The sequence below is a fragment of the Crocodylus siamensis genome, chromosome 1, assembly GCF_052110815.1.
Source record: "Crocodylus siamensis isolate JL-2025a chromosome 1, ASM5211081v1, whole genome shotgun sequence".
NCBI classification, from domain to species: Eukaryota; Metazoa; Chordata; order Crocodylia; family Crocodylidae; genus Crocodylus; species Crocodylus siamensis.
The window spans coordinates 320,938,188-320,960,635 of NC_143395.1; the positions used below are offsets into that span (position 1 = coordinate 320,938,188).

The window sequence follows — 22,448 nt, forward strand, 5'->3', positions numbered from 1 at the left end:
GCACATTTTGCTTATACAACTGCAAGCAATGCAGCACCATGTGTGTCAGCTCACGTGTGGAGCAGACTCGATTAATCATTGCCAGTTCTGATTAATCAAGTGTGCTCCTACGTGCCGGATCTCCGGTGTGTCCAGGCACAAAAATTTTTGTGTATAAATGCTCTTTATTTTTAGATGAGACCTCTAGAAATGTTTGGTGATGTAATACAGTCAGTTAGGGGTATCATTTTTGTGATATTTGCATACCAGACAAAATCCTGGTCTGGATGCTATTACAACAGCATAAAAATGCTTTAGCCATTGTAAGTTATTGTTGAACCAGTAGGAACACTTTTCTGCCAGGAGAAGCATTTATGGTACCAAAGATTTTCTGGTAAAACTTAAGTGTAGATGGGGCCTTACAGTTGTTCTTCTTAAAATTGTTTGCTACAACAACAAATTGTCATTGCAGGCAATATATAGTTTTATATTTTGGAGTTCATTTTCTATACTCATTTACTTAGAAAGATGCTGGTTTCCCTGTTCCTTTCCTCTTTATTGCATTTTGTGGGGAAATGTGTGATTGACAGTAGTTTGGGGTATACATATTTGATGTAGTTATACATTTGTGGCCTTTATAAATTGCTGACCTCAGTTTTATTCCTTTATTGTTTTTTTAAGTGGGTCAATAACATAGAAAAAGATCATATCTACAGCACATGGCCCACAAGTTTCCAGGAACTGCTTAAACCAACATTTCCAGGAGTTATAAAGCAGATTAGGCGCAATTTGTATAATTTGGTAAGTTTTGAGATACTTATTTTACTAGGTGTTTGTATTATTGGCTAGGAAAGACATACAAAATGTATACTAGTCCATTGGTTAAAACCATCTAGATTATAAGTATGGTACATCCTTAGTTATCCAAACCCCTTTGAAAAGTACTCATTGAACAGCTGTTCAGATAGGTGAATTTGATAAGTGATACCAAAGCATCTTGTGAGGAATTATATATGCTAAGTAGCGGTGTGCAAAGCGGGCCTTACTTGATTCGGATTTGGCTGAAGTGAATCAGGGACAGTGATCTGAATCAATTAATCGAAGCTGCCTGGCCTCAGCACAGCTCCCCACTGGAGCTGTTATTGTAAAGTATATTTTCTCTGTAACTGGTAGTCTTACTGTTTTGTGTTTGTGTCATAAACGGCACATCTACATGTACATTAAGGCACTTTTCCTAATGCGTATTAAATTTAGTACCTCTGATGTGAGGTACAGTACTAAGCAAATGCATGTTAGGCTGCCTTAATGCACAGTACCAAATGCTCATAGTTTTTAAGTGACAGTTAATGCACAGTAGCCTATTTTACTGCAGTTTAGCGTAATTGCAGTTTTTTATGTGATGCTTTAATGCACAGTAAAATAAGCTACCGTGCATTAAAGCACACGTGTAGGTGCACCCAGGCAATAGGAGAAAAGAGCCACAGCTGAGGGGAGGGGAAAGAAGTGACAGGGATTCAAACTTGGTTTGCAAAGACCTGTCCCAGAACAGTTTCCTACAGGTTGGAAACTGCACCTACATTACAGCTGGGAAGGGGAGGAGCTGGCAGAAGAGGCAGCAGTGCAATCACAACTCCCAGCTGCCTGGCCCCAGCAGGAGTACAGACAAAGCCTCCCACCACTGACGTGCTGCTGAAACCACTCATTCTGTATTAAACTGGACCTGTGAGGATGTGAAGAAATGGCAGCAGCGTGGGTGCAGGCAGAAGCTGCCTAGCCCCAGCATAGCTCCTTACTGCCTCACCCTGGTGCAGACACAGACAAAGCCAGCCTGCAGGCTGTATCTTGCTAACCCCTGGCCTAAACCATAAAAATGTTCATTTTTTCCCTGCACCCCCTGCATCAGTCACCACACACCTTTCAGCTTTGGCAAAAGATCCCAGAGGCAGGCTCCCACATACAATAGTCTCCTTTACTACACATCCCTAACTTATTCCCAGAATGTACTAAATGAGGCCAGAAGACTGTGGAAAAAATACTATTTGATCACATGTTAGGGACTGTAATACTACATATGCACCAAAAGGAGGAATGGGCCTATTACGATTGGCAGCATCCGTGTAACATTTCTTAGGTTTTGTGTACTTGCAAATTGAGCATTCTGAGCAGAAGAACAAAAGAGGGAGCATGCCTTGGCAACCTAGTGGTTACAGCACTCCTCTGGGATGCGTAAGACCTAGCTTCTGGTCTCTTCTCCCAGGACTCTATATTGATTTTAAAGCCACTTATTAAAAAATCAGAAATACCCCCAGCAGCAAGAACCAAAATTTTGGACTCCTCCTCGCCACAGTAGTGCCTAACGATGCTGAAAAGTCAGGCTCCTTTTCTCTTTGTTATCTTCTGATTCCATGAATCTTGCACTCTTGGGGTGCTAGTGGCTCAGCTGCAACAGGATGGCTAAAGGATGCCCCTAATGAGCCTGTTTTGTAGCTGCGTGCTTGGGAAAGTGGGAGATGTGCATTTGAATGCTTTCAGACTGAGGAGTGAGTGTTTTAACCATTAGGGTATTGGGACTGGCACTACCATCACCATTACATTAGATGCTGGTCCTCAGAATCAGGAGAACCCTATGTGGCTTTGCTGTTCCCTGCCATGCCAGGTTGCATATGCTGGGCTGCAGAGGCCCCAGGAGAGAGCAGCAGGGCAGGAGCCCAAGCCCGCAGCGGGTAGCCTGCCCCCATGCCTGCCCTGCACACAGATTTGGGGGGCATGGGACCCCCCTACCCCCTGGTAGTGCGCATAGTAGTGGGAAGCTGCTGCCCACCCCCTGCCTGAGCCCGCAGCAGGCAGCAAGGGTGTGGAGAGCTGGGCTCCATGCTCTGTTCCTCTGCAGCAGCTGCGGCCTCCTGCCAGGGGCAGGAGGCTGTGGACCTGGATCCCTGGCCCTGTAGCCCTGGCACCTGGGGGCCCCTTCCAGCAGGACTGGGGGAGACAAGGGGCTGTGGGTAGGGAGCAAGAGGCAATAACAGGGCCAGGAGGCTGTGGGGGGTGAGTGAGGGGCACCTACATCACTGTCGGTGGCCTTTATTTTAATCATAAATTGTGGGGGAGTTTTCAGAGAATTTTCAATTTTTTATCATGGAAAACAAGGATCCTTGCTGATAATTGGGGATTGTGGTTTTCTCTGATAAAAAAAATCTCCAATTTTCAGCTTAAAAATTAACCCTAAGTCCACATTTTTCCATGATCAAAATGAAACACCAGTATATATCTATCTATCTTTTGGTGGTGTTTCATTTTAATCACAGAAATATGTGGATTTGGGGTTACTTCTTTAAATATGAAAATTGTTTGTTTGGTTTTTTTATCAGAGAAAACCAGGATCCCTTCTGATAATGTAATATTTACTTGGTAATTATCCCTGTTTTTCTGTTTTTAGTAATATTACATAAACTCTGAAATTGTTTCAGTGCATATTCTTAATGAATTTCCAGACAACAATAGAGAACTGTTTACAGTATACTGTATGTAGTATTGCACAGTTCCTACTAAAATGGGGTGAGCTATTATTTTGGCTGGTGGACATCTTAATGAGTTTTGATGAGCTGTTGAGGGCCGCAAAAAGCTTTCAGCTGGTATTTTAACAAATTATGATAAAAATCATATTAAAAATCAAACATCTACAATAACATCTACAATATTTTAAATTTATTTTAAAAAATAATTTTTGTCTTGGTTTATGTGTTTTTGAGAAGTATGTATAGCAGCAATTGCCTAATAGCTCAAAATAAAGTCTTATTCTTGTATATTGTGTGTCTGTGGGAGGGGGATGTGCATGTTTATGTGGGGGTGTTGCTTGTGCACTAGATCCCAGAAACCAGCTGTGGGTGGCTGCTCAGCGTGCCAGGCAGGTGGATAGGGCGGAAGGTGGCTGGGAACTGGAGTTGGAGCCCCACTTGGCTGGCATGTAGTGCCCAGCACAGATGCCATCACTTCCCCATGCTATCTGCTTCCTGGAGCAGTGGAGCAGGAGCAGGAGGAGGAGCCACTAGTGGCAGGGGGTGGCAAATAGTACCCAGGTAGCTGCAGCCACACTGGGAACAGCTCTGCTGGGAAGCTGTGGGTGTTGGCCAGAGCTGGGGCTATCGGTGGGAGCCTGCCCTGGGTGGGTGTGGCATAGGTTGCCCCCAAAGGGAGTGGACAGACACCTGGATGCCGCAGGGACAGCCACAGGTTGGATGTTATCCCTTGGTGGTTCCCCATTCGTGGGGTGGATCCAGTCAGTTGGCAGGCCAAATCCATCCCATGGGCCATATTTTGCCCACCCCTGTTTTAAAATCTTTATATTGCCTCTGATTCTAAGTCAGGAAAGGGCCAAAAGTATTTATCAAGAATAAATAGTGGGTACATACTGTCTTTTCTCCTATTAGGTACTGTTTATTGATCCTGTCCAGGAAAACGCAGCTGATTTTATGAAATTGGCAGAATTAACCTATCATCATAACATGCCACTTAGGTAATGTAACATTTTAATGTTATCTGAAGTTCACTGCTTTTTCGTAAACTTTTATTTTTCTCTTCATCACCAAAACTGCAAGCAAAAAATAAGAATTAAAAGCAATTGATTGATGCAGCAATACAGTATGTTATCACTAGTCTTACTAGATCAAGGTTTGTTAAACATACTGTGGATATTCTCAAGAATACTAAATGCTAAAGTCCAAGAAGTTGCAATTGGATATACTTGTGTATTACCCAGTAAGTGGAGAATGTGCTGACAATATTTCTCTAGGAATTATTTTTGGAGATAATCTCACTGGATGTTCATGATATCTTTAATTGAAAGCAAAACATATTGAAAAGCATAGAGTTAATAACAAATGAGTTAGAGCTGGTAGTAATTTCAGTTATTTAGATAGCTTTTTCCTTTTCAGAATATTACTGGTTCCCTACAAATAACTAGAGAGAGACTAACTTTTAAAAGAGATTTTCAGTCAACCACCATGGGCACTATTGTTTCATAGGATAGTTTTGAAAAAATTTAATGTTAAATTTAGTTTTAAGATTTTTTTTATAATTATAAAATGTAAATAGGTATTTCAGTGTATAATATACTGACCTATTTATTCACATGTATACATTTTTAGAAAAAAGATTAAATATATTCTCCAGTTTCTTTAGTTTTTCTTTTTTATTGAATGCTACTTATACAGTATTTAGGCAGAAACTTGTCTCTGTTGATTTAGTCAGGGATGACCCTGCCTTGAGCAGGGGCTGAATTAAGTAACCTGATGGGGACCCTTTCAGCCCTGGTTTCCTATGATCATCTGAATTACTCCAAGAGATAATGAGCTCAAGATGTCACTTGACATCAAGTGGATGGACATCATCATTGCTTGTTTGTCCTATTTGGCGCAATGAATGTGGCGTATTCTCCAGAATGTTGGCTCAATTCACTAGGGTTAAATGATATAATGTATAATATAATTTATTTCTATTTGTACACCAGTCTAAAGACTCTGACACACATTATATTCGCTACGCTTAACTTCTGCTTTAGTGGGACCAAAATCTTCAGTCACATATTCAGGCTTCTTGTTCTGCTTAAAAAAAAAAAAGAAGAAACTGATATGGCCCTCAAAATGTCAGGTCTGCAACTGAAGGCTTGCTGTTTGATATAGCAACTTTTTTGTTGCAGAAAGTTTTCCACAATAAATTTAACATATGGACAGTTATCCCTTTCTGGTAGTCCAGAGTGCGCTATGCTTTCACCAGGGAGTGGGGATGGGTAGGTGTTTACACTAAGGTGTAGCCTAGAATGGCTGTACCTTAATGTAACACAAGCTGAATAGCACAGATGAGAGATAATCCTGCCCTGGACTGGCATACCTTTGAGCAGCATAATGAGTGCCTAAAACCAGTTCCAGATGTTAATGTGTAGATTATCCAGGCATTAAGGGTGCAGATAGATCTGACATTTTTTTTTCCCTAACTGGCCACAGAAAGCAGTTTATAGCTGTGACCAAACACAATTGCATGGCTGCAGACAGCTTCAAAAAATGGGTCATTGGGTGAAAATCTGATCCCTCATTGCATGAGGTAAAGACTTTTCAAAATATAGCTTCTTTTGTAACTTGTGTCTGCTGAGCTCCCAGCCTGTCACTGTTTTCAGAATGGGAGGGGGAAAAGGGAGTGGAGGGAGTTCAGTCTGGAGGTTTTACAGCCCCCTCCCTCCCCAGAAGGTTGGGCAGATATATTGGAGCCCCCCTGAGGTGGGGGGGCTCCAATTCACCCACCCCATCCTTCACCACCAGGTGAGAAGCCCCAAGAATGAGCTCCCTCTGCTGCCTTTTCCCCCTCCCCATTCTGAAAACAGTGAGCACTGGAAGAGAGCCCTGGCTGCTGCTAATGGAATCTGGCTGCAGACTTCCAGCCTGCAGCTAGATTCCCTTCCCCCCTGGAACCAACAGTGAATGTCTGTTTGGTCTAGGGTAAGGTAACTCAAAACGCTTCGCAAAAATTGTTCTGAGTTACAGCTGGTAGCTGCACTTCTATCTGCACTAAAGAGCTCCAGGAGTCACCCAAAATTACCATGTAACAAGGCCCTTCATAGCATTTAAAAAATAACGTGTCGGTAACCAAAATAATTCTTGTTTTTGGAGCTGACAGTTAAACAACTCTTTAGAAGTAGCTTCCTGCAATAGAAGCTGTCCAGGTGCATCTTCTAGGTGGCAGAAGAGCCATTAAGAGCCAGGTTTACATTTTGCAAATGACAAACTTGAAATGAAATTGACTATAGCTGTGGATGCGTGAGCCATGCACTGGTTTAACTTACAGGCTAGGGACAGAGATTACACATAAACTGGTTTAAGTGATCATGAACTGGTTTAAACCTGTTACAGAACAGATGTTCAGTTCACATAAGCCAATTTGAAAATGGTTTCAGATAAACCTGGTTGAATGTAGTATCAAGCTTAACTGATTTGGGTCAAATTTGTTTATGTAATGTCTGTCCCAGATCCCTTGCTGGTTTAAGATAAACCAGAGACCCCCACCATCCTGGCATGCTTTCTGGGCTGGGTCGGAGCACTCTGTTCCACAGCAGGGCTGGCCCCTCCCCTCTGCTTCCTGGCTGCAGCTCCAGTAGAGACTGCAGGCTGCTCTCCACCACCTGCTCATCACTCCCTGCTACGCAAGAATTCCTCCCTCCTGATTTAGCCAAGCTAGGTTAGACTAACCTGCAAAGATTGAATCAATTCAGGCTCAGTTTTTTTGAATGTCTGTCCCTAGTCACAGTGTACATAGTTATTCCTTACTTTCTACTGGGTCACTTCAGCTGTGAGTGGGATGTCAAGTGTTCAGCTTTATGCTGCATCAGCTCCACATTTATGTCAGTATAAAGGTAGATTACGGGTACTCCTCACTTAACGTCTTCCCAGTTAACATTGTTTCATTATTATGTCACTGATCTACTGGGGACGTACTCATTTAAAGTTGCGCAATGTCCCATTACAACATTGTTTGGCCACTGCCTGCTGGTTAGACAGGTGGTGAGAGGGGGCACCATGTACATGTATGTATATGCATGTGGTCTCAGGCAGCCTCCAGAACAGTTTAAGCAGGTAAGAGTCGGGGGGGAGGGGAGAGAGGGATTGAGGCCCCAGTAGGGAGAAAGCTGGGCAGTGCTTGGTGCTTGGGGCCCGGGGCCACAATGCACGGCTTCAGGGCCCCAGTGGGGAGCAGGACAGGGGTGGGAGTAGCTCGTCCGGGGAGGGGGAGGGCTGGCTCCCTGCTGCTGCGTGCTTTCCCCTGGGGGGCAGGGGAGATGTGCACCCCCCAAATCTATACCCAGGGCAGGCGCAGGCTGCGGGCTTGGACTTCCACTCTGCTTCGCTCCCTCAGGGACTCTGCAGCCCTGCACACATGACTCAGTGCAGCTGAGGACAGTAGGGCTGTGTGGGGATCTCCTCACTGTTGCTCCCCTCCCTTGCTGCCTTGGTGACATGCCTCCTGCGCCTGCCGCAGCTTTGAGGGGCGCAGCCCCACACACAGGGCACCATGGGGCAAGGTGCATTGCCAAGGCACTACAGGGCAAGCAGCAGCCAGGAGATCCCTGGGTGGCTTTGCTGTTTACTGCTGTGCTGGGTTGTGCCAACCAGGCTGTGGAGGCTGCGGTGCAGTGAAGCAGGGTGGAGCTGGCAGCAGGTAGTCACTTCTCAGCATGAGCTGCTCCCTGCTGCCCTGTTTCCCTCCCAGTGGGCATGACCTGGCACAGCAGGCAGTAGCAGAGCTGTGTGGGGGCCTCCTCATCACTGCTCACCTTGTGCTGGCCTGGTGATGCACCTCCTGCACGCAGCGCTGTGGCAGCAGCACAGGCGGGGGTGAATTGCCTGGGCAGAGGGAGGGGGAGCAGCAGCAAGGAGATCTACATGCATCCCCGCTGTCCCCAGCCATACTGGGTCATGTCTGCAGAGCTGCAGAGACCCCGGGGGAGTGAAGCAGGGTGGAAGCCCATAGCTTGTGCCTGCCCTGGGTACAAATCTGGGGGACATGGTTTTCTTTTGCCCCCTGGGAGTGTATGCAGCAGTGGGGAGCCAGCCTTCCCCCTCCTCCAGATGAGCCACCTACAGCCCTGCTGTCTCCAGCTGCACCAGGTCATGCCCACTGGGTTGCGGAGGCCCCAGGGGGCAAAGCAGGGTGGGTGCTCAAGCCCACAGCCTGCACTTGTCTCGTACACAAATCTGGCGGTTGCAGGTCCCCCTTATACCTTGGGAGTGCGCACACTAGTGGGAAGCCAGCCCTCCCCTGCGTGAGCTTGCAGGTAGCTAGGGGCCCCCTCAGGAAAGGGTTGGGGAACAGGGGCTGTAGCGGTGGGAAGTGAGAGGCACAAGCAGGACCAGGGTGGGCTGTGGTGGGCCTTTAATTTTAATCACAGATTTTGGGTTTTTTCAGAGAATTTGTGATTTTTTGGCAGATAACTTCCAAATTTTTATCAGGGAAATCCAGGATCCCTGATCGTGAGTCAAAAACATCCAGCAAGTGATAGTAAAGTGCCTAGTAGTAGCAGTAGCATTAAGAAAAACAGGAAAACAGAGTACTAAATTAGATGTTTTAAGGCATTTTGATACAGGTGAGCATGCAGTAGATATTAGCATTGACCTAGGTCTTCGTCTGACCACTGTGAGAACAATTTGGAGTAAAGCTGACAAGATCAGGGCGTGTGCTTGGTGTGTAACACCACTTAGTGCTACTAAAATAAGCTGATCAAGAAGTAGCTTGATGGAAAACATGAAGTGTATTCTCTCAGTGTGGGTAGAGAACCAAAATCAGCAGAACATACCTCTAAGTTTGCTAGTGATACAAGCTAAGGCAAAAAGTTTGTATGACAATTTGACAAGAGACCAAGATGAAGGATCACAGGCAGAGACATTCATGACAAGTTGGGGATTTGATTGGTTCAAGAGGTGCTTCCACCTGCATAACTTCAAGTTGTCCTGTGAGGTGGCTAGTGCCAATACTACAGCAGCTAAAATATCCCCCGGCTATCTCAAGAAAATAATTGAGGAAGATGGCTATTCACATCTTCAGTGTCGATGAAACGGGCCTCTGCTGGAAGAGGATGCCTGAACAGACTTACATTTCCCAAGAGGAGAAATTTTAAACTTTAAACTAATAATTTTAATTTTAATTTTAACTTTAAAGCAGCTAAAGACTGCCTGACCTTGCTTCTAGGTGGTAATGGTGCCGGAGACATTAATATGAAACCGCTGACAGTGTACCACTCTGAAACACCAGAGCTCTCAAGAGATTTTAAAGGAACTGGGGTTCCTTTAAATAACGAGTTATTTTTTCAAAATGGCTGACTCTCTGTGCCATCCCTGCATAGAAGGAATATTGTGCCATGGAAAATCTTGATTTCAAGATTTTATTACTTATTGATAATACACTGGCTCATCCAATCAACCTGGACAACCTGTGCGAAAACATCAAAGTTCTCTTTCTGTCACCTAACATCACATCACTCATCCAACCCATGGACCAAGGAGCCCTCGCTGCATTTAGGGCATTTTAGTTATGCCATACTTTTGACTAGATTATCAGAGGCACCAATGGGGAAGGAAGCCTACGATTTGGCAATTTTGGCTTGACTACAACATCCTCAAGTGCATCAGTAACATTGGTTAGTCCTGGGCTGAAGTTACTCAGCCATGTATAAACAGTGTGTGGGGGAATTTCTGGCCTGAATGTGTAAATGACTTAAAAAGATTTAAAGATGTTGTCCCTGCTATGAATAAAGATCCTCAGCTTGGCCAAGAAAGTGGGTTTTGCTGAGGTGGAAGAAGCTGACGTTACGCAGTTTCTGCAATCACACAGAGAAGAGCTAACCAATGAAGATCTGATGAAACTAGAGGTGTGATGAGAGGAATGGAAGAAGAGGACCAAGAAGTAGAAGAACTAACCCATCAAATTTTGACTACAAAGCATTCTTCTGAAGCTTTCCAAATGATTGAAGCTGGCTTACAAATCCTTAGTGAGGACAATCCTAACAAAGAATGCAGCTCCAAAGTGATTAGGGGAGTTAATAATGTAATGAATTGCTATAAAGAAATTTACCAAGAAGAAAAAGGAAAACAAAACAACACTCTCTAGATGTGTTTTGTCAAGTTGGGAAAGTTCAGCAAGAACAGCAAGAGGAGCAGCAGCAGTTTGTTTAAAAAAATAAGCAGCAGTTAGTTTAAAACTATTTAAAACTTATAGCTGTATTAAATTGTTTGTTTAAACATTTAAAACTTATACTGTATATGTATATAATGTCTTCTGTCTGGCAAAAAAAATTTCCCTGAAACCTAACCCCCCCTATTTACATTAATTCTTATGAGGAAATTTGGATTTGCTTAACATCATTTCACTTAAAGTCGCATTTTTCAAGAACATAAGTGCAACATTAAGTGAGGAGTACCTGTATACCTAGTATAAATGTTTCATCAGCTTGTACCCATAGGCCACGTACATGCCAGTAGGGGCTTGTGTTTGCAGCAGCACAAATAGTAGTGGCATAAATTTATGCTTGTCCCGGGGAACCAGGACAGGACTTACCTGTGGCGGTGGTGGAGCCCGAGCGGAACATCTGCTGCTTGTTTACACCGATGTGACTGGAAGTCGACGTCGGTGCCAGCAAACGAATGCCGGCGATAAAAGTGGCTATGGAGAAAGGACGACCGGGAGGAACAAGCTAGGGGCCTCGCACCAGCCAGGGCAGAAGGTCTCAGAGGGGAACGGGCTACGGACCCCTCATTAGGAAGCCCCTGAGCAGGACGAGCTGCCAACCGCTCAGCTCGAGCAGCAGAGAACTCCAGAGACGAGCAAACGGCTAACTCCCCAGAGGGAAGGACAGGGAACCTCAGCAGGGAGCTGCAGCTTACCCAGACGGAGGGGAGGATACCAGCTACGGCCAGCTGCAGGACAAGTGAGGAGCGGCAGACGAGCTTCGAGGACAAGGAATCCAGCGGCGGGAAATTTTGGGACTGCGAACACGAGACGCACGGGACTTGCAGGTCCAGTGTTGGGGCGCTGGTGCGGGGACGCGACGCCTCCGGAGAGGGTCGGGACCTGGAAGAGCACTGAGGAGGTGCAGTCAGGTGGGGGTCGCCGCCAGCAGGTTGCGGTCATAGACTAAGAGGGTTCAGGGTAGATCGTGCGGTAGGGGTTGCCCAGAGGGGACCTAGGAAGATCCGTGTAAGAGGCCCAGCCAGTAGGGTTGTGGAGGTCTAGCTTTCAGTTCTTTTAGGTTTCTTTTCCCATTAAAGGGATACCCCAGCTGAAGGGTATAGCCGGGGAGGTAGGGTCAGGGACCCCATGGTGAAACCCTACCTTGGCCGTGACCCTGTCCTGGGTCAACCAGGATACGAGGAACCTGAAGACAAGGGCCGGTCAGGCCGGTGAGGCAGTCGGCCCGTCTGTAGGGAGCCGGGGCCCACATTAGGACGGAGCATCAGAGGAGGCGTAAGGCCGGGGTGCAGGGGTGGTGGAGCCCCGCAACGTGACCGCCGAGGGATCCCGGGCTGCGGAGTGCCTAGGAACTGTCCTAACTGAACCTAAACAACAAGTCGTGGTGGGAGAGAACTAGGGCGGGGAATGGACATCATAACACCTACTCCAAACCGGTAGCATTCCAGGGTGATCAGCAACGGTCCTCCTTCCAAAGGCGACTACCCACGGGGAGGAACCCCCCCCAGTCTGGTGGTCACAATGCTGTTACTTTGTGCTGCAGTGCATGCCCCTGCTCATGTAGTTCATAGTGGGACACATCGTCCCACTGCTCCATGTGATCTGGACAGGGGCTGGCTGGGTCACAGGGCACCTCAGTGCAGGGCTAGCTGGCAGGCAGCCTCTACATTGAGGCACCCTGTGCCCCAGCCAGCTGAGGAGGGCACATGGAGCAGGGCTGACTACTCCCCTGTGCTGTGGAGCCCCCATCTCAAGGGACCTTGCACTCCCAGCCACTCCCCAGCGAGCCACTCCCCAGCTGGCTGGGGCTCAGGATGCCTCAGGATGGGGAACCAGGCAGCCCTGATCTGCCTGATCCCCTGTCTCTGCATACCTTAGTCTGCCTGTCTCGAGGCATGCTGCGCCCCAGCCAGCTGCTGGCAGGGGCACAGCATGCCTTGAGCGGGGCCTCCACATACCTCAGCATGGGGCTCCACAGTCTAGCCCCCACACTGAGGCATACAGCCCTGGACTGCCAGGGAGTGGCTGGCTGAGGCACAGGGTACCTTGAGATGGGGGCTCCACAGTACAGAGAGACAGAGAAGCAGGCAATTTTGGGCTGTCTGCTTTCCTGTCTCTGCTTTTGTTCCACCACATGGCATTTTGGCATGCTTTGCCCCATCTTTTTTTCTGGGTTTTTTGTTTGTTTATTTTTTTGCTACCTGGAAATCCTGGTAGCAAAGTTTGCCCCAGCATTGCAAATTAGCAGCACAGGACACAGTTAAACTTCAAGTTGTGCAGTTTGTGGTGCCCTAAAGAGGTTTATGGCGTTACAAACCACACGTGCCTGCACGTCTGGATCTGGCCATAGAGTTTATTTTGCCTTCCTTGTTGTATGTTTGACTGTCAGATAAATAGGTCTCAGTTCTGATGTTCACTGCAGGTTGAAGACTGGCAGAACAATTGGTTTTAACTTGTCTGTTTCGTTAACACTTTCCAGAAGTCTGCACATCTCAAATTATATACAAAAGCCCAGAGTATCTATGTCCTGTTCTCCTTTATGGTTCTTGATTTTCCTCACAAGGTTAAATAAAAAAAAGGATTTTAAAGTCAAATTTAAAACTTTCTAGGAGCATTCCCTAAATGTTTTTGCAAAAACAAGTTCTAACCCAGCCCAAAAATACAAGCCTGAATTGTTAAGACTGTATCTCTCTCAGAAATATGAGGTGATATCTATCATGGTGATATATAACTATAAAAATATAAGCACATAAACCACCTCCATTTCCCAGAAAAATGTCCGTAATTTTTCTGTTCTAATCAAAGAGTTAGTATCAGGAAACCTTAGGAGTAAGATGGTTTTCTTCTTTCATAAAGTAGTTTTCTTTATAAATTGGCCTCATTTTATAATCCCAGAGGCTATATAATATAGTTTTAGTCTAATATCCCGTATAGGTCATAGGATTTTAATTATAGAGAAGCTCCTCAGCTGTGCAATTCTTGATTCCTGTGGGAGTATAAAATCTCTAAGCAAGGTTTAACTAAAACCTAGTTAACCCAGCATTCATAGATTTCATAGACATTTGGGTTGGAAGGGACCCTGGAGGATCATCGAGTCCAGCCCCCTGCCCCAGGGGCAGGAAGTTGGCAGGGATCATAGGATCCCAGCAAGATAAGCATCCAAGTATGTCTTGAAGGTGTTCAAAGTGGGTGCTTGAACCACCTCTGGCGGCAGTCTATTTGAAACCTTGGAGTCTTGGACAGTAAAGTAGTTCTTCCTTATGTCCAGCCTGAATTGGTCGCGGCAGAGTTTGTGACCGTTTGATCTTGTCATCCCTTGAGGTGTTCTGGTGAGCAGACGTTCCCCCAGATCCTGGTGAACACCCAGGATAAACTTATAAGTGGCCATCAGATCACCCCTGAGCCTGCGCTTATCCAGGCTGAAGAGCCCCATGGCTCTCAGCCTATCATCATAAGGTCTGTTTTCCTGACCTCTAATCATGTGCGTGGACTCTCTCAAACTTGTCCACATCCTTTTTGAATTGTGGAGCGCAAAACTGGACATAGTGCTCCAGCTGCGGCCTCACCAAGGCCGAGTACAGTGGGAGAATGACGTCCCGGGATTTGCTTGAGAAGCATCTATGGATGCAAGCCAGCATTTTGCTCGCTTTACTGCTGCAGCATTACATTGCAGGCTCATGTTTATCTTGTGGTCAATGATGACCCCCAAGTCTCTTTCTTCTCTAGTGCTAACCAGCGTAGCAATGCCAAGCCTATAAGGATGCTGCAGGTTTTTCCTCCCAAGATGGAGAACCTTGCATTTTTCAGTGTTAAATACCATCAGGTTCTCATTCGTCCACTTCATGAGCCTGTCAAGATCTGCCTGGATCACCCTCCTGTCATCAGATGTGAATGCTTTACCCCAGAGTTTGGTGTCGTTGGTGTACTTGGGGAGCCCACTTCTGATACCATGGTCTACATCATTGATGAAGATGTTAAAAAGTATAGGCCCTAAGGCAGAGCCCTGAGGGACCCCACTGGTCATAGCGCACAATGATGATTGACTTCCATCAACCACCATCCTCTGGGTCCTACTGCAGAGCCAATTCCCCAGCCAGCAAGTTGTGGTGTGGTTGAGGCCACAGTTAGCCAGTTTAGCCAAGAGGTGATCATGGGATACCAGATCAAAGGCTTCTTTAAAGTCAAGATATATGACATCAATCTCTTCCCCCTTGTCCAGGTGATAGGTCACCTGGTCGTTAAAGGAAATGAGATTGGTCAAGAAAGACCTACCCACAACACACCCATGCTGGGTATCCCTCAGGATATTGCCATCAGCTAGTCTGTTAAGGATGGCCTCTTTGATAATCTTTTCCAAGACCTTCCCTGGGATAGAGGTCAGGCTGACAGGCCTGTAGTTTGCTGGATCTACTTTCCTCCGTTTCTTGAAGATAGGCACCACATCGGCCTTCTTCTAATCTTCAGGCACTTCACCAGAGCTCTAGGAGTTCTCAAAGATCCGTGCCAGGGGCTGAGCTATGATGCTGGCCAGCTCCTTGAGTACCCTTGGGTGTAAACCGTCAGGGCTGCCTGACTTGAAGGTATCCAGGCTCTCAAGGTGTTCCTTCACAATGTCAGCTTTGATGGAGGGTAAGGAATTTTCCTCACCTGGGCCTCTCTGACCCACAGTGGGCAGGGGCATCCTATGGGACTGGTGAAAAACTGACGCAAAGTACCCATTTAGCATGTTTGCTTTTTCATGGGCATCAGTTGTCAGTTGTCCCATCTGGTTTAGCAGGGGTCCAACGTTACCCTTGCTTTTCCTCCAGCTCCCCACATACGTAAAAAAGGACTTTTTATTGTCTTTGATATTAGTAGCTAGCTGGAGTTCTGTCCCAGCCTTGGCTTTCCTGTTTTGCTCTCTGTAGGCCCAGACCAGTGCAGAGTATTCCTCCTCGGTGGTGGAGGAATTGCATTTATCTTTTGTGATTTTTAAAAAAAATTTATTTCTACTATAAACACTTTTTTCTGATGGCCCCATCATCTCAGCACCATAATTAATGCAATCATTAAAGCAGAAAGTTCTTCATTGTTCTCTTCAAACTCTACCATTGTTATTCCCAGGCCCAGATGAGAAGAGGAACTTGAGCCAACCACCCACTCTCAAAGCAAAGTGGTAACAGAAACCCGAGGAAGATGTCATACCTGGTATAGGCCAGAAGCAGTAGGGGGGGGGAGTTAATTTCAAGTGGGTTACTGCATTAAGGATAAGCTGTTCCACCAATTGCTGTAGCTTTTATTTCAAAAGGTACCACTTCTCCAATCAGCTGGAGCTTATCATCAGCAATCATGTGCAGCCGATCAGAGAAATGAATGAAGTAAAAGCCACAGTAGAAAGCTGGAATTCTTTAGCGGTCTCATGCCACTATGTTTGCAGCTGTTTATATTCCCAGCTAATTCATAAGCTTAGTACTTTGCAGTGGATAAGGAACCTAATCCAGTGAAGAATCTGTGTTCTGTCAGTAGGTTGATGCTATTAATTCCTCTGGCAAAAGCCTCAGGGAAACAAAGACAGGATAATATTACCATGGCTAAAATGGAAGAATGTAATTGGAGCATGGAATGTATGAACAACACATGAAACTGGAAAAATGAGCTATTACTAACATGAAATTTTGGAGTAAGTGAAGTTCAAAGGGAAGACTCAAGAAAAATTGTATCCAGAAGTGGAGAAACAGTACTTTACTCCTGCAAAACCATCAACAGAGAGTACAGTCACACTGAACAGAGGCACAGAAAAGACATTACTAGATTGGAAGCCTGCAAAAGAATAAGTAACAACTGTGCAACTCCATTCATCATGCAGAACTCCAACAGTGATATAATGGTATTCACCCACAAATGATTCAAAAGAAAACAAAAGTATTTCTATAACATGATAGTATGTGCCACAGCAGAAATGTTACCACATGGCATGCTAATAGTAATGGACAGTTGAAATGTAGATAGCTGGGGTTGTGCATGAAATATGAGAAAGAGTGGAATTGGAACCAGGAAAAGTGGTAAAAAAAAAAAATACTAATTTCTACAAGGCTGATAATCTGTGCCTAGAAAAACAGTATTTTTGCACAAAGATATACATGACTGTCACCAGATTGATTGATTTTAGAAAAACAGATTGGCCATATTCTGTTAAGTAGGAAATAGATGCCAGAACTAAAAGATGATAATAGTGATTATCCGTTCAAACAGCACAAATTAGGCTCAAACTAAAGAAAGTACTACCAACTCCTCTTCACTGTCAGGACATATAGGATACCTATGTGCTCAAGGGTGGGAGCATTTTAAATAGAGCAGTTCCCAGAGAGCTGCTCTAATTAAAATGCTACAGTGTCATGTATATTAAACCCCTGTGTGTTTAAAATTGCCGTGGAACATTTTAACTAAAACTCATTCAATGAGCTTTAGTTAAAGTGCCACGATGGACATTTTTAAACTGGCTGGGGCTTATAACCATGATGCTACAGCAATGCCGGAGCATTCTAATTAGAACGTGGAGCAGACACATTTAACTAAGTCTGCTTCTGAATGCATCAGAACACGTGTATAGGCTAGGTTGTAATCCAAAAATAGTGTGGCTCTAGGTAGTAAAACTTAAGCAGGCATTTCAGACAGTTGTAACAGACTTACCTTTCAGAGCTTGGGTTGAGTCCCAAGCTTGAGATTCTGCTGTCTTGATTGGTGGAGCCCATCCACCAATCAGGAGGCAGCAAGAGAAAAAAAGACATGCCCCTTTCCTGAGGGGAGGGGGAAAAGAGCTCCCTCAGGCCTGATTGAAGACTGTAGCACTGTCAGGTCTGGAAGACTTCAGGGGTGGAGCCCTGGAGAGTATAAAAGGAGATGCATGCCCAGCACAAGGGAGATGTGTTGGGATGGAGAAGAGAGAAAGCAGGGCTTAGAAGAACTGAGGAATGCTGCTCAGTGGGGTGAAGCAGTAGCCTGGAAGAGCCCTTGAAGACTTCTATCTGTGGGGAGCTTCAGATGGCTCCAGCAGTAAGGCTCTTGGTGCATAGCGTAGCACACAGTGTCCAGGCCCTGGGAACTGCATGAGGTGGCTCGGGTCTGGAACCTTTGGCATGTGGCCAAAGACACAGTGCACATGCTGGTGCATGGAGCAAGATCTTTGGAACTGCTTGGTCACCAACCTCCACACAAGGCCAGGAGCACAGTGCAGGAGGTGCTGTATAGAGGGGGAGAGACCCTGGGAGCTGCTTGAGGTGGCTCAGTCTACAGCTGTTGGCATCGGGCAGCAGCTCAGTGCAGATGGCGCTGGACAGAAGGTCTGGGAGCAGAGCGAGCCCTGGTGCTGCACAAGGCTTCCCAGGCCTCCAGCCTCTAGCACAAGGCAAAGTGCCCACTACACACAGCGGTGCTTGTGGCCCTAAGCCAGGCCAATGGCAGTGGAGTCGGGCTGCAGGAAAGCCTGGTAGGGAACAGAGCTCAACCTGGAGAATGGGAGGCAACGCTCCAGGACTGTGGAGTAGTAAATAACCCTGGAGAGAGGGTTCTCACAGGGGAGAGACTCCCAGGGTTATGGAGAGGTACCACATGGGCCTCTCCTGGGTGATAACAGGGGGCTTAGGAGTTTTTGGGGTCTCCATCTTTCCCTCCACCTCCTTTCCTGTAGTGATACCTTCGGAGTGGGGCCCTTGCCCTGGAGGTCACCCATGTAGTCTAAGAATTGCTTGTTATATTTGTAGACTGTGACTTATAGTTTATGTGAATAAATTGAAGTAATAGTTTGTATATTAATAGAGTTATAAGGTTGCCTGGTCAATATCCTTTGTTCTGGGTTGTTCTATTCATTTGTATTTTTGAATAATAATTGTTTGTGTGTGTGTATGTGTATGTGTGTGTATGTATGGTAGAGGGTTTATTGTTTTGTAAATTTGTGCATATATATTTATATGCACAATCTATGTCCTTACACTTTGTTGGTTTTGTTGTAATAGTAATTTCTATATAGTTAAGTAACTGATTGACTGGGCCTGACTGTATAGTGGACAGAGGCGGCCACTGGGCTGTTGTGTCCCTCCACAGCACACTGCCCTGCCAAGAATTCCCTCAATTGGAGAGGGGAGTAAAAACCCATATACACTTGGGTCCATATGGAATTGCCTAATTACTGTCTATGTCCACAAAACACAAGAATGTGTGTTGTAGTAGGCAGATTTTGAAGAAGCAAAATAAAACCCAAAGAGATTTGAAAGGAAACAGCAAAGAGAGAGATGAAGAACTTGGGAATCTGATGGTAAGTGTTAGGAAGAGCAGCTGACAAAGAAGTGGAGAAGCTTCTTTCTAGGATCTGTATGCCAGATGGCACTGAGCAAGTACTATTCTCTTGGAGCCAAAATTGGATAATCTCCCTCCAATTTTCATAGTGGAAGTTGCCTGTGATAAAGATTACACGTTTATGCAGTGAGTCTGGATGAATGATCAAATTTCTGTTCTATGACAATCCAACCTTTTGCAGTAATTATCTTTGTTTTCCAGAACATTTCATAGATTTCATAGACATTAGGGCTGGAAGGGACCTCGGGAGATCATCGAGTCCAGTCCCCTGCCCAAAGGGCAGGAAGTCAGCTGGGGTCATAGGATCCCAGCAAGATAAGCATCCAATTTACTCTTGAAGGTGTTCAATGTAGGTGCTTGAACCACCTCCGCTGGCAGACTGTTCCAGACCTTGGGGGCTCGGACAGTAAAGAAATTCGTCCTTATGTCCAGCCTGAAACGGTCTTGTAGGAGTTTGTGACCGTTCGACCTCGTCATCCCTTGGGGCGCTCTGGTGAACAGACGTTCCCCCAGATCCTGGTGGTCACCCCTGATAAACTTATAGGTGGCCATCAGATCACCCCTGAGCCTGCGCTTTTCCAGGCTAAAGAGTCCCATGGCTCTCAGCCTGTCATCGTAAGATCTGTTTTCCTGACCTCTGATCATGCACGTGGCTCTCCTCTGGACTCTCTCAAGCTTCTCCACATCCTTTTTGAATTGTGGAGCCCAAAACTGGACGCAGTACTCCAGCTGCGGCCTCACCAAGGCCGAGTACAAGGGGAGAATGACGTCCCGGGATTTGCTCGAGAAGCATCTATGGATGCACGCCAGCATTTTGGTCGCTTTACTAGCCGCAGCATCGCATTGCAGGCTCATGTTCATCTTGTGGTCAATGATGACCCCCAAGTCTCTTTCTTCTGTAGTGCTAACCAACGTAGCACTGCCGAGCCTATAAGGGTGCTGCAGGTTTTTCCTCCCAAGTTGGAGAACCTTGCATTTATCGGTGTTAAACACCATGAGGTTCTTGTCTGCCCATTTGCTGAGCTTGTCCAGGTCAGCCTGGATCACCCGCCTATCTTCTGGCGTGGATGCTTTGCCCCAAAGTTTGGTGTCATCGGCGAACTTGGCCAGTCCACTCCTGACTCCAGTGTCCACATCGTTAATGAAGATGTTAGAACAGTATGGGTCCCAGGACAGAGCCTTGAGGGACCCCACTGGTCACAGGGCACCATGATGAGTGACTGCCATCAATCACAACCCTCTGGGTCCGACCACGGAGCCAGTTTCCCAGCCAGCGGATCGTGGTGGAGCCAAGGCCACAACTGGGCAGTTTGGCCAAAAGGTGATCATGGGATAGCAGATAAAAAGCTTTTTTGAAGTCAAGATATATGACATCAATCTCTTTTCCCTTGTCCAGGTGATAGGTCACCTGGTCATAGAAGGAAATGAGATTGGTCAAACAAGACCTACCCGCAACATACCCGTGCTGGCTATCCCTTAGGATGTTAGCCTGGGCCAGTCCCTCAAGGATGGCCTCCTTAATAAACTTTTCTAAGATCTTCCCCAGGATAGAAGTCAGGCTAATGGGCCTGTAGTTAGCCGGATCCACTCTCCTCCCTTTCTTGAAGATCGGCACCACATTGGCCTTCTTCCAGTCTTCGGGCACTACACCAGAGTGCCAGGAGTTTTCAAAGATCCGTGCCAGGGGCTGGGCTATGACGCTCGCCAGCTCCTTGAGTACCCTGGGGTGCAGATTGTCAGGGCCAGCTGACTTGAAGGTATCCAGCTTCTCAAGGTGTTCCTTCACGAGGTCAGCATTGATGGAGGGTAGGGGATCCCCCTCACCCAAATTTCCCTGTCCCATAGCAGGCATGGGCATCCCGTGTGACTGATGAAAGACTGACGCAAAGTACCTATTTAATAGGTTGGCTTTTTCCTGGGCGTCAGTTGTCAGTTGCCCCATCTGGTTTAGCAGGGGTCCAACGTTGCCCTTGCTTTTCCTCCGGCTCCCCACATATCTGAAAAAGGACTTTTTGTTGTTCTTGATGCCTGAAGCTAGTTGGAGTTCAGTTGCAGCCTTGGCTTCCCTGGTTTGCTCCCTGCAGGACCGGACCAGCGTGGAGTAATCCTCCTTGGAGATGAATCCCGTCCTCCATCCTTTGTAGGCTTTCCTTTTTAGCCACAGGAGGTCCGCTAGGTCCCTGGAGAGCCAGGGGGGCTGCTGTGCCTTCTTGCTGCCTTTCCTCCGTGTTGGAATAGATTTAGCTTGTGCATTGAGGATCGCTTCCTTGAGAAGCAACCACTGTTCTTGAACTCCCATCTCCCTGGGGTCATGGTCCCTGAGGACCTGACCGACTAGCCTCTTGACCTTATCAAAGTCGGCTTTTCTGAAGGACTTCTGTGTTGCTGGCTGGGTTGCCAGCTTTACGGCGGATGGTGAAGGTGATCAGCTTGTGGTCGCTGTCACCCAACTTCCCACCAATCACTAGGTCGCCGATTAGGTCGTCCCCCGTAGCCAGTACCAGGTCAAGCAGCGCTTTGCCTCTCGTTGGCCCATAGACTTCTTGAGTCAGGTAGAGGTCATCCACACACGAGAGAAACGTTTTGCGCCCGCTCAGATTTAGCTGAGTGATCTTCCCAGGAGATGTCCGGGTAATTGAAGTCACCCATGACAACCAAGGTCCTGGAGCAAGCGGCCTCCGTCAGTTCCCGGGCGAACTCCTGGTGAAGCTCGGGACTTTGAGTGGGAGGTCTGTAGTAGACTCCCACCGTTGTGTCCCCTGTGCCGAATTCCCCACGAATTTTTACCCAGAGGGTCTCTAGCTGTCCATGTCGGTCGCCAACATCAGCTTGCAGGGACCCTGCCCAACTCTGGTTTGGGCTATCACAGCTTCAATCCGTAAGGCTTAATGGAAAATGTGGGTAAATCAATTCATTGTAGCACAAGACACTCCCTTGTATATTAAATATTTGTTGTCACATCTTGGAAAACTGATTAAGTATTTTCCTTGCATTCCCCTATTCACTGAATTTATGTGGTCATCCTGGGGAGACTTATGGGTTTTGGAGGGTTTACTTTGAAGCAAAGGCACTTATACATATGACGAAAATTGGCTGTTTTTTCAGTTTAATTGCGTCACGCTATACATGCACGGGTTTTTTTTATGATTTAAATGATTTTGCTACATTGGAAGCTAAAGCACATCCGCAAGTAGTTAAGTTTGCAACGTAGCTATTTGTAATGTTGGAGGCTTTGACAGCTCACCTCCTGCTGTGGGAGAGGTGGGATGAAGGCAGAAGCGGTGAGGGGCCCAATTCTATTTTTTGGCTGGGGGGCAAGCTGCCAGTGGGCCAAGTGGCCCCTGAGCTGTGGAGGGCCCCTGAGCTGTGGAGGGATCCCGTCTTCCCTTTCTGGGTTCCCCCAGGTGAGCTGC

At 46.6% G+C, this 22,448-nt stretch overlaps 1 protein-coding gene across 2 annotated transcripts in view; it reads left to right on the forward strand.

The window, feature by feature from the left end:
* Positions 1-22,448, forward strand: part of UGGT2 (UDP-glucose glycoprotein glucosyltransferase 2) — a 241,848-nt gene that overhangs the window by 82,916 nt on the left and 136,484 nt on the right. For both annotated transcript variants that reach the window (XR_016438638.1, XM_090023359.1), the window contains exons 13-14: positions 661-780; positions 4,407-4,492. Coding sequence is in view for 1 of the 2 variants with exons in the window: in XM_090023359.1 (XP_089879485.1) it covers positions 661-780; positions 4,407-4,492 (206 nt within the window). In the remaining variant the exon portion in view is untranslated. The remainder of the gene's footprint in view (positions 1-660; positions 781-4,406; positions 4,493-22,448) is intronic.